Raw genomic sequence first — 12,772 nt, forward strand, 5'->3', positions numbered from 1 at the left:
AGGTTTCTGACTGAAAACTTCATCCAGACTGAAGCACATGACAAATAATGCAGAGCTCCCAAGGAGCTGTTTGTCCTGCCTGGAGGACAGCCCTGGTGTAAGGTGTGGGACATGGTGTTTTATATATGGAGTTGTAGGAGTGTGCTTACCCTGTGGCCAGTTATACTGGAATAAAGATGATCAGTGAGATGAACCAAAAAAACTATGACATACTTTTAATCAGGAAAACCATGTGTGTACTTGGGAGTGGGGATGGCATATTTCTTAATGAATTGTTATGAAGTAATAATGAACTCTGTATAGATGGCGCATAAAAACCCAGAGAATTCCAGGCTTACTTTTGGTCTGTACTTATTGAAGAGTCTTTTGGACTATTAAAACCCTGGGCTATATTAAATGATTTTAAATATACAGGCTTGTTACCATAAAGCCACTTGAGATATTGTACAATGTGACTGCAGATATATGCAAATTGGCATGATTTCCATCTGACATATGCACTGTAATTATTGAAAGCTTTTTTCCAAATTTATTTTTCATGTCTGCTGTAGTTAATTCACTATCTCCTTTCAAAACTGGCAATTATAATTATTTGCTAAGAGCAAATCCTTGCTAACAAAAATCCAGTTTTCTTTAGCCTGCAGCTTTTCCTTTGAAATCATGATGAGGTACTGTTAATCAGAGGAACCAGTGCTGGCCTCTGAGTATCCAACAGGGCAGGAAAACACTGCAGTCAGAAAAAGAAATGCAATTAATTAGCCTAAGCTTCTTTCTAGCATTCCAGCCCAGCGCCTCCTGGGTTGCCACATTTTAGTGAAGAGGTGCCCTGTGAGATCAGAGTTGGCATCTCAACAGAACTTAAATTGAAAACTGTGCCCATTGTGAGATTTCTCCTCATAAGTTCTTGCTCATTCTTCTCTTGTAGGGACTGCAGGTAGAAAATGGCATATATTTGGGGGAAACAGTGTTACTGGGTTGAAAAATAAGCTTTCTAGGGTTGTTTTGTGTACGAGTCTGAGCCGAATCTGTGACTGGAAAATGGAGCAGTTAAAGAGCTTTGGGATTCTAGCTGCATACTGTTGTTCAGAAATAAAGCAATTCTTATTCCCTTGGAAATGGCCTTGTCCTTCGTGTCCTCCTTTTCCATGGAGATCAGTGTGTTATGCAGCTTCTGGAAGGAAACACAAGTGCAAGTGCTGTCTAAGAATTGCTGAACTACTTTACAGGTGTTTTATTCTTCATTGAATCAGATGTCTACCTGCAACAGTGTAGGTGGATAAAAATTACATTTCTTTCACCCACTGTGGCAGGTCAGGTGCAGGAGAGCTCTACCTTTGAAGTTTCTATCCTTGGAATATTGCTTCAGGTTCTCCTGGGGCTTCAAAGGGATGAGGTCCGAACACGGCTTTGCAGTGAGCTCAGAACAAACATAAGGTAAGGCAACCTGGGCTGCCCTTCTGCCACAGCAGCAGGTGGGCACAGTGAGAGGAACTACCCATGTTGACCTGTCTTGCCTTTCCAGCCCAGGTATCCAGGATGCAGGTGGTAAAACAAAGCCTGCTGTGAATAGGGGCTCATTTTCCATTGTACGTTTGTGGAACACCTGGCACAAGAGGGTCCATGGGACTACAATATAGATGAAACAAAATCAGGCACTGAGGATGAATAAGAACACAGCAGATCGGGCTGCCATAATTGACTACATCCAGCCTAATGAACATAATGGGGAAGTGTTTCAGTGTTGATCTGTTTTCCTGCAGTTTTTCAGTGGTGGGGAAAGATTCCCAGTGTCCTTCAGAGCAAGTAGAAAAGCATAATAAAATATGGTTTCAGCTGCTACTGTGCTGTCGCTGTGTCTTATCTGGTGCATACTTAGCCAGTGTGAGTGTGAATGGCATTTTCCAAAAACCCTTATGGGAGGATTAGTTTGCAGATTGACTGCAGACAGGACAATCTGGCATCCAGGCAGATTGCACCCGATGAGTTACTGCTCTCTGAGTCAGCTGGTTGGGCTGCTGCTGAGTCCTTGGCTCTTGTGTAAGCTCTGCAGCCTGGGGAGTAATTAATCATACCTCCATCGTTCTTATGGACCCAGGGTTGGAGCCAGGGAAGCGTGATGTCAGCGTCTCACATAGTCAGAATTGCTGATTCATTTGATTCATTCTTGCTGCTGCTTTTCAGAATGGGTTTATGGCTCCTCTTTAGCGGCACTTAGCGCTCACTGACAGGAATATAAAATACTACCTGAGAAAGTACACCAATTCTACAATGACTGCCTTGAGGGGAGCACTTAATAATTCATTTAGGAGTTTCTCTAAGAACCTGAGAATCATAAAATACTGTTGGATGAGAAGTTAACAAAAGTACAGTTAGTTTAAACCCCCATTTTCTTGTCATCTTTTCACTGTTCTATTGACCACGTTGCTCAAAGAGCCTGACCAATGGCCACTGTGACTGCTTTAGTTCATGGGATTACAGCCAAGGTAAATTTGGCTTCAAGTTTGCTAAGGCCTGATGTCAACTCCTTGGAAAACTCTGTTATCAAAATTCTCACTAACTCCAAAATGGGAGTGGGGCTGGGCTGAAGGAACCCATCTTAGTTACGGGTAGGGAAGAACTGCACTACTCAACACTGACTTGGAGAAGTGGGGGTCCTCTCTGAGAATGTATTTTGGCTGGAAAGGATCCCAACAGAGGGACTTGGTTTCGATCAGGATTTTGATTCAGCCGGCTTGACTTTTCTTACATGGGCCAGGCTAACTTATTTTCTTAGCTTGCGTGTTCTGTGGTCCCGATCCTTGATGTTGTTGGCAAAACATAAAAGCCATCTCTGGTGTGAGCAGAGCACTAACTTAGACGGTGAAGAAGTGAGAAGCCATGAAGAATCCATGCCCGGGGATCACCCAGAAATAGGCTTAGGCAAACTCTCACAGGCTAGGCAGGTGGAAGAATATTGTCCTGCAGATTCACTGTTGTGTACATGGTTCTGTAGTCTCCCAGGTCCTGGTGAAGGGGCACACCAGAAATTAATGGAAAGGCAGCCTTGAGCCCTGTGGTTGAGGTTGGGAGGTTGGACCAACTGCCTGGTTTCATATGACACCTTCTGTGGCACAAATTTTTCCTCTCTGCTGCAGCCTTTCCTGAGGGCAGAGCGGTCATGCCAGCCTCTCCAGCTCTGCTGCTGATGCCCCTCAGTGAGCAGAGAGGGGACCTGCTGACACAATGAGTAGGAAACCACTGACAGAGAACATTCTCTCCAAGATGCATTGTGCAACTTGGTGTTTGTCCATCCCTGCCTTACATGCTGGAAAATGCAGTTCCGCTGCCAGGCACAGCCTTATGGCCTCTAGTAGGGCTTGCCTAGTGATAAATTTATAAATTGATGTTTCCAACTTTTGCAGCTGCATATGTGAAAGAGAAAATGTGACTTACGGTGTGAGAGTGTATGTACAGGAGCACACAGGGACACACAGGGTGTTCATACACTCACTACTGAATGAAAGGAATGGCACTGCTCACCTCCATCTGCCATGTACTTGTGTTTGTGTGTGTGAGAGGGACTCTCCTGCCCCTTGGCACGTGTCTGTGTATATGTGCTTCTATATTAAAGTCAAAATTTTGTTTGTGAGTGCAGTCTTCAAATGAGTCCAGTTACGTTAGTGCATCCCAGTCTGTACCTGGGTGCTTTGGTATCTGTAGTCAGTACGGTATTTGGGAACATGAGTAATGATCTTAGAATTTAAATTGAGTCAAGTACATACTCCATTCATCCAGCACTGCAGGGGTGACACATTTTCTTCAGCACAGCAATCCTTCAGACTTCGCTGGGCAGGAAAAGAAGTAGATATACCCCAGCTGAAAATATTGCAGAGAAATAAGATTAGGAAAAACATTTACAGTAGGGTCTGGTCTAAGTGGGTAGTGAAGCTGATGATTCATACAATCATCACATAGGAGGGATCATACTGGAAACTTCAGTGCTTCTCCTGCAAACAAATTGCATGGCTGGATGTTTTCTGAAGAAAATCCTGAAAGATAAAGTGCAGGGGGTGTAATGGTGCTGCTTTGCATAGTGATGCCATGAGAGATGCAGATAGGGATCTGACACTGCTATTTGTAGGTCCAGTGGGGCTTTTTTGTCACTGTCCTTGTCACTTGGCTGGCAAGATATAATTTTTCAATGTTTATAAAGCTTCATGAGTCCTGTACAAATGAGTGCATTAATTACTCACCAGCATTATTCTGATGTTCATCTTTTGTGAGTTTTTTATTTAGTACCAGATTGCAACCTGCTAGTTTTAATGGGGTAGAAAGGGTAGGCAGGAGAAATATAAAGAAAATTAATTCTAATTAACAGTCATAAATTTCTCTGACTCAGTAAGCATAAACAATTCTGTGTTGGAAAAGCAGGCTGAAAGAAAATTGAATTGCCTGATTTCCTAATCCTTCCAAAGCCTTTACAACAGCTGGGCATTTAGCTGTTGTCAGCCAACACAAAAAGAAACATATTTAAATACAGTTAACAATGCCTCAGGAGAATAGAGATTGATCGTAGACTGTAACTGCTCTGTGACTTCTTTTCTGAGGAAAAGAAAGGTATTGTAATATACTGGACTGATGGCATGCCTTTTGCTCTCAAAGCTGAATAAAGAAAATGAGAGCAGTTGGAAGAAATAAATGACCTAACAGAGATTTTCACTGAGTTTTTAATTTAGTCCTAAAACAGTTAAAATCCCCTTTAAATCAATGAATGTTTGCTTGAATAAAGTCTAAGTAGAATGTCTGGAGTTTTTTTTCCCTCAGCCTATCTGAATACTTAATGCAGGTATTTTTATTTTTTTTTCTTGTATGGGGAAGTACTCAGCAGGGATGTGATCATGCTGTTTTAATGGGGATTTGAAGATAAAAAAATCAAACAGAAATTTGGGAAAGCCAGCATGGTTTGTTCCATATACTTTTTCCCAAGCACGTATGAGAGCATGGAAAGCATCCAAGTAGGGCTCAGAGAATGTAAGTCTGAGCATGTTTCACATGCCTGAACAGATAATCTCAAGATGAGACCCCTGAAGCATTTCCCTGTGGTGTGCACAAATAGCTGGTTTGTCAGGGTGTATTTGCACCTTCTCTAGATTTCCCAGCAGTTAAAGGTTTTTAAGTAGTTAAAAATTACTAAGTGCATCATTTATTTCAGTCTCCTTGCTGTAATTTGCATAAGTGCCTACACAGAAGAGATGAGAATGACATGACAGGTGGGCTGTAAGCAAGGAGTCAAGCTCTAGCCCACGTTAGGAAAGGGTTAGAAAATTTGCTTTGCCTTGCAAAGTGTGCTGGCATACACAGGAACACAAGTCTTGCTTGCTTTGCTTGCTCTTAAGCACATTGCTCATGGATTGAGTGATGCAGAAACTTCATAGTGCCAAATCAAAGGCCCCAGCTCACCAAACTAACAGAATAAACACTCAGAAATTTATAGGGGCTTATAGGGAAAGTCAGCACATACGGTCTTTGCAGAAGAGTCTCTATATCATGAAATATCAGAATATCTCAAGTTGAAAGGGACCCGTAAGGAACATTGAGTCCAAATCCCTGTTCCCTGCAGGACTACCTGAAGCTTTCCTATGAAGCAAATGTGAGTCCAGTGTCAAGCACGGAAGGAATACATCTATTTCAAATGCTGTGAAGACTGCTACAGCAACATTTATATCTACTGTAATACATGCACAGACACAGCCCTAGTCCATAACCCTAACGACTACCTCCATGCAAATAAAATTAATGTAATATTAGTGCATAATGAAAATTGAAATCATCATTACAGTCTTCTCTCATTCTGATGAACTGTCTTGGTTCTGTTTAGGTGGCACTTCCTTTCCTGCAGGTGTCATTATATAATCTTTGTGGAGTCAGCAGGGGTATTTTCCCAGTCTAGGCACCACACCTCAAGAGCTATCTACAAAGAACCCAGAGTAGCTTTTTTCTTTTCTTTCTTTCTTTTTTTCCAAGACAAAGCAGTTCCTTGTTTTTCCATTTGTTTGAAGGGTTTTACAGACCACTACCCCTGCTGCAGTGACTCCTGTGAGCTCCCAGCCCATAGTAACCCCCTCACCTGTTGAGCCTGATTGCAGTTCTGGCACTGCACCGTGAGCTGTGTGTGTCTCCCTTAGCTGAGTGACACTTAAACTGTCTCTGGAGATGATGCTCACATGTCACCAGCAGCAAGATGCCTTTGCAGGTTTTTGTCTTATGTATGTAGTTGCTTGAGTGAAGTTTGGTCTAGCCTATGACTACAGGGCAGCCAAGGCAGAGACACTCACAAACGGCTTTTTCCCCTCAGTGTATTTTTACATCAGTGAGGATAAACCCACCTAAAAACTGGAATCCTGGTGTGATGGACCAGAGTCATAAAGTGAACCGAGGCCCTGGCTTTAGGGGTGTACAGTTCAGTACAGTATGTGAGGTTTTTACTGTAGAGATATTTCTCATCTAATATTTTTGAAGTGCAGTTTGTCCCAGTTGACTGTAAAATATAACAGTGCATGTGTTCTTTAGCTTCATAATATTTTGATGCAGAGGAAGAAGTGTAGGGTTTGCAAAATCTCTTTAAGCCATTGATTTGCTGTGGCCAAAAGAGCTGTTGCTCGTCAGCAGGGCGGGTTATTACTGCCTGTGTGCTTTTGCTGTCTGTTTCAGTCGTGAAGGAAAACGTGTTCCTTCAGTCACTTTTATTTTCCTTCACGCTTACAGTGGATTTGGAATACACACATGGCCTGCTAATATGAATCAGATCGTGAGCTGTGACTCACTACGCTATAGTAACTTGATTTCTTGGGCAACAGCTATGCATATCTGTGATTAACAAAGATTGTCTTGGCCAATGTTAGAGCTGTGACTAAAGCCAATCTTGTTAGGCATTCATCATCCAGATTTATTTCCTTGTCAAAAGTTTTCTTAAATAAGGTTTCTTCGAAGAAATATTGTCATGCCATCAATTTTCCCTGGCAGATGTACTGATTGAAATAAATGTATTTTTCATGCCACTCAAGAACTGAAAGACAGATCAATGCACCGAATATAATAAATGTAACTATTGTTTTTATTGTTACTATGATTATTACTGTCAAGATCACAAGATCGATGTCAGCAGCAGCTTACAAGAGCAGGGACACATCTAGGTATTAATAAAAACCCTTCTCCCATGTGAAAAGGTTTTCAAATAACCTGAGTGATTGTTTTTTTGAGATGGCCCAGACATCATTCCTCATTTCCCAGAATGGAGCAGCCTTCTATCAGGTTTTCTACTCTTCCTGCATATCTGTTATTTTCTGAGGGATTCAAAAGCTTTTAGCCACTCTGCAGTACGTGATTCACACATCTCCACATGTAATGCATCAGAAAATAGTGTCAGCCCCATAGAACAGCCTGTCCCAGTATTACATTTCTCTGGGCAAATGTTTGGCAACAGCTTAATTAATACGTACATATTCATTTCATACATATCGTATTTTAACACAGATACTTTTTAATTATTCCTCCCTCCTGTCCAGTCTCTGGGTATACAGGGGTGCTAATTTTCTCTGAAATATTTTCTCTGGAATTTATTTCTCCTCCATTGTTTATTTCTTTTGCAGAAAATATGCTAGCAGGACTTAAAATAAATTGGACTGAAGGTGATCCTTTCAGGATGAACCTCTAAACAAGTGGGGATGTTGCTGAGCACCTCTGGATTTTTGCATCAGCCCCTTGCAGTGCCTTTTTTTCCACCTTGGGAGTGCTTTTACTTCCAGCTCCCTCTCCTTTTCCTTTATTTGTTTACTCAGCCACCTTCCTGCTTTTCTCTACTGGATTTCTGCTGATGCTTGCTCATCTGGAGTGACTCCAGTGGCCGCCTTGGATTCCCTAGGGAGCCCCAGGAGGGAAAAAGGATTATGGACTTCACCTGGGGCCTTCTGATGCCCATGTTGACAGTCTCTTTCCACTGCTCCAACACACAGATGAGCTTTATATTAATGAACACAATATCCCTCTTGTCCTTTACATCAGTTTTGTGTCAAGAGTGCCAAATGAAGGCAGCACTTTTTGTAGAGATACCCATTTGGAAGCTGTGCCTGGGGGTCAGGGCGTTGCCTGCTGCTGGCAGACAGGGACCAAAGTACCCTTGTGGTCATCAGCTGCAGCTGAGGGAGGAAGGACACCTTTGCAGAGCTGTAATAAAGAGAGGGTACTGCTCACTAGATAATACTGCAGCTATTGAAGAGCAGACCAGAGAGCTGTGATTTACAGTGCCAGAAGTTTATGTGTTGCTGTGCATATAGCAGGCTAAACTGGCTATATCATTGCTGTATCTCTGAGCCACCCCAGCTATCAAAACTTAAAATGAGTGGCTGTATGAGCTTCTGGTTTTGAATTCTGTATCTGCATATGATTTCCAAAGAGGTATTCTCAGTGTTACGTGTCTCTCAGATCTGCTAGGTTGGCTCCAGCTATACAAAAGAGGCCATGACTGTGTGGTTATCATGAAGACACTTTTGAAACAGAAAAAAATAATTCCACTTCTTTTAGGTCTGTGTGTCTCCTCAATGATTTAGCATAGTTACAGCTCAGATCTTCTAAATATTCTGTGTTTTTTAGGGAGTAATGAACTTGAAAAGAAAAGAGAACTTCATTACCAGCCTCTGATTTTCTTCAGACTGTTTAAATATTGGAATGAGTTGATAAGAAAACTTACAACTTGATAAGAGAATTTTTTACAGGTCCTAGCAAAAATTAAGCCTCTAAATATGTTTTTTTTTTTTTTTTTTTTTTGCAAATTCCAAAGAAAGGGATAGAAAGGAATGGTTCAAATAACTGTGAGGATTTCTGAAGTCATTGTTGTGTAAAATACACAGCTCTCTCTACTGATACACAGTTTGTATCAAATATCAGTTTAGCTGTAGGGAACCATAGGCAAGCTCCAGGTGCTTTACATAGTTTCTAAGATCCATTCTGTGCACAGCCCCAGAGTTGACAACGTGTGTGCATAAGTGCAAAAGACCAAACTGCTGGGTATCAATTATTTAAATGAGAAGTTGTGTCTTTGGACTTGGGTCATTTATTTTGATCATGGTTTTTGATAAAATCCCAGGGAAAGGTCTTCCTCTGTGCATAGGATCCAAAGGCAGCAAGAAGAGCTGCAATGGTGAAAATCTGAGAATAAAAACTTGTATTTATTTATTGTATGTTTATTATTATATGCTTATTAATGATAGTGTGGTTTGTTACCATATGGAATGCAGTTTTGTATTTTTTTTTTTTAAAAGTGTTTGAAAAATGTATAATTTAATGATTTTAAGTTACCACTTGAAAACCTGGTAAGCGTGCTCTTTCACTGCTCCAGTATTTTCTGAAACCCTCAGACTTTCTTTTGAATATTGACAGTTCCTCTGTGCTTTTAGAAATATATTTTTCTGCTGACAAACTTAGCTCAGTTCACCAAAACCTTATTTTTTCATTTCTCTCTCTCTCACTCCCCCATCCTGACAAAGAGCAATAGGTAGCAGTTGCTAACTAATTAATCTTTCTGGTGCTAGTGAAGGATTTGATTATATACCCAGACTCCAGATAGAGCCCTTTTTGATTTTCTTGTGAAGAGGAGGAGGAGAAAATATTGTACTGGGGCTTCACATTTTAAGCGGAACAGATAGAAAACTAGTCTTACTTCAGTTCAGTATGAACACTTGTTTCGTTAATTAGTTGGAGGTTTCTTTATGTGAAAATGTTTCTCTCCTTATTTGAAACAATCAGAGCAGATGGGAAAAAATGCTGACATTGCAGGTTTCAGAATTGATGATGCCTGTGCTGGTTACAGCCATTCTACCTTCCCTGTGCTGTGAGCCCAGGAGTTCTACTCATTTTCAGGCTGTTCAGAACAGGGATGGTACAGGGACAAAGAAACTTTTGGGCTGCTGGTAGCCAAGGAACTTGGAAAAAATTCATTGTAAAATGAAGAGATGCAAATTCCAGGAATTACAGAGTTGGTAGTTAAATTTTTACTGTAGCTCCTCACTCCTTCCCTGCACTTACATGGAAAAAAATGTAAATGCTACTACTCTGGATTGTATCTGCTTGCCACTCACTTCTGGGCTTATCTCCAATTCACAAGGACTTCCCTTTTTAAAAATGAAGATTGAGGATTGCAAAGAAATCACATGGCTTCCTGACAGAATTAAATACTGTTAGGTGGGTCACAAGCCATTAGAGCATGGTTATGATTTGACTTTCCAGTATAAAGTGCTAGAGAGATCTTCACTTGAATGGTAGCACCAGTGACAGCACAGACAGTTTTTTTTCTGTTTGCTCAGCTGCTTCTAGAGAGCTGGTTAGGCATCTGCTTCTTCAGGGAAGATCAGTGTTCTTCAATACCTTCTTTAAAAATGCAGACTGGTACCAAAGTTGTTAAGGTTTCGCTGGGGGGATGCACTTCATGAGCCTTGGTAGGAGATGTGTTCCCCACCTTCAGCTTTGCATTTGGGCTGACCAGGGGTGAGCCTTCCCCAGTGCTGTGCCAGGTCAGAGAAATCCCATGCTATGTCAGCCAGGCTGGCACCACTCTCTCTAGAGCACAGCAAAGCAGTGAGGCCAGGGCGAAGCCTGTGTGGAGCCCCCAAAAAGATTTACATGTATTTAAAATATTTGTCTTCATTTTACCTGAGAAGTCAAGAAATCAATGCTCAGAGGTTGCCTGGTTGAGAACTGTAGCACTGCACTCCAGATTTCTTGATGCAGGTGGAAGTGGTGTGTATTCTTTCATAGGATGAGATTTATCCAACTGTGTTACTTATCAGCATGGACAAATATATTTCACTTTATTGCTGAAACAAGCTGGCTGCATTTCCCTGGTTTTGTGTAATTAAGGAAGTTTTTGCTGTCTGTTGTGGTGCGATTTTCAAAGACGTGAAACAGCAAAACACGCTGGTAGAATGACAAACAGTAACAATTCATCCTTTCTTAGGGTCTTGTCCAAAAGTGGAGAGGATTAGCCCCAGACTAGAGGAGAAAGGGGTTAGTTTCCAGAGAAGTTCCTGCAGCACCTGCAGTCAGAGCACGCCATTCCATGAGACTTAGTGTTGGGAAGGGAGATTTTCCTTACAGACTGCTCTCTGCTCTGCTTGATGCTGCTATAGAGAATGGCTCAAAGGGAAGGTGCCTTTTCTTCCTTCTCCTTTTGAGAAGGGAGTGGAGGGAAGAGAGCAGAAAAATGGTGCTTTGATCTGACTTCTTCTCATTCTGTTTGCATAAACACACCAGAGTATTCCTCTAAATTAGATTAAGCAAACCTTTCATGTTCTCTCCCTGCTTCCAGGAAGCTAATGTGGCTGCTTGCAGATTTGCAGCTGCAGAGGAGACAAAGATCTGTAGTGCACACAGACTCAAGTGCTGAGGAGCAGTGTCATGCTGAAAGAACTGCGCAGTCTTTAATAGCATATAAAAGCTTTCTGGGCATCAAGCAAAAATCTGTTTAAATCCCTGACAGGGATGAGAGCACAGCACGTGTTATCAGCATATGCACAGAGACAGAAAGTCTCACAGAACATTTGCATTTTGGATTTGCTGAAATTAGAAGGTTTCAACCTTTCCAAAAAGGTTGAAATGGTGGAAGGAGTAATTTTAAGACTTAAACTTCTCCCTGTCCCCATATAAATTTTTAGGGCTCTTCCCTTTCCTCTGCACATGTGCTTGAGTTACACTGATCCCAATGGCATTTTTTCTTGAATGTATGGAGTATAAAATCCCATAGGCTTCTCTCTCACATTAATAATCACAATTTCATGCTCAGATGTTGACAATCCCAAGGATTCTTTGCTCCACACTTGTTCCATTCCTTGCTCCAGTGAAGGACTGACCCCCACCATGCATGGCATGGAACGTGCAGCAAAAAGATTGTCCACGGGTTGCAATTCCTCATGAACACAGATCCTTTTCCTCGCAAGCACATGTGTAGAGCTGCATATCTTGAGAGACAGTGCCTGGACAGACCTCAGATAAAATGTGGCAGGCGTCTGTGAGGCAGAATGATGCAAGCTGAATTGGAGCACAACGTGATGCTTTTGTGGATGAGTGGTGAGCAGGTCAGATAATGAGGTAGTATATATTGGTTCTTTGGGGGACAATTGCTATTTCAGGAAGGTTTGACTCTAGGGATATTTTGTCTGAGATTTCTCTTATTTTGATAATTAATTTTCCAGACTAAAGGCTCTTCACAAAGAGTCCATGTAACTCAATGACTATTACATTAGTGATCTGTGGCATAGCTGGAGCAACCAGTTACAGTAATATAGGGCAGGTATGAATACAGAGTTTCTCCAGTATTGAACATAAGCAGAAAAAAAATATTCAGGGGCAGGAAGAGAAGTGCTCTTAGGTGGAAAATGTCAACTCAGTTGCCAATAACCATCTGTAAAGATGAGAGAGAAAAATAAGAAGAGAAGACCATGGCCACTGAGTAGAGGATTCTTACCTAATTTAAGAGCAAAATGAGTATGTCTACTTATCTGATTAAGGAGAAGGCAAATAGGAGTGAGGTTAAGAAAGATCTTTCCCTTCTTGTCTGTTAACTGGATGTGACTGCCACTTCAGTGATGACAGCCTTCCCTCCCTCCAGTTTCAGCTACTCAAATAACACAGACCAAGACTGGGAATAGGCAGTGTGGATAAGCTGGTTATTGAATGTTTGGACTGTGACCCCCCTCTTCTTCCTGTCAGGCTGTTAAATATTCATGTAAGTGGGCTCAGATAG

The 12,772-nt window shown here is 41.6% G+C and overlaps 1 protein-coding gene across 3 annotated transcripts in view; it reads left to right on the plus strand.

The window, feature by feature from the left end:
* The window catches only part of GFOD1 (Gfo/Idh/MocA-like oxidoreductase domain containing 1), a 71,637-nt gene that overhangs the window by 50,225 nt on the left and 8,640 nt on the right, over window positions 1–12,772 (plus strand). The window contains exon 2 of one of the 3 annotated variants that reach the window (XM_062488849.1): window positions 3,558–3,593. The exons of the other annotated variants lie outside the window; for them this stretch is intronic. Within the exon in view, the coding sequence (XP_062344833.1) occupies window positions 3,558–3,593 (36 nt within the window). The remainder of the gene's footprint in view (window positions 1–3,557; window positions 3,594–12,772) is intronic. 3 annotated transcript variants of the gene reach the window in all.

Source organism: Cinclus cinclus, chromosome 1 (genome assembly GCF_963662255.1).
Source record: "Cinclus cinclus chromosome 1, bCinCin1.1, whole genome shotgun sequence".
In the NCBI taxonomy this organism is placed as follows: Eukaryota; Metazoa; Chordata; class Aves; order Passeriformes; family Cinclidae; genus Cinclus; species Cinclus cinclus.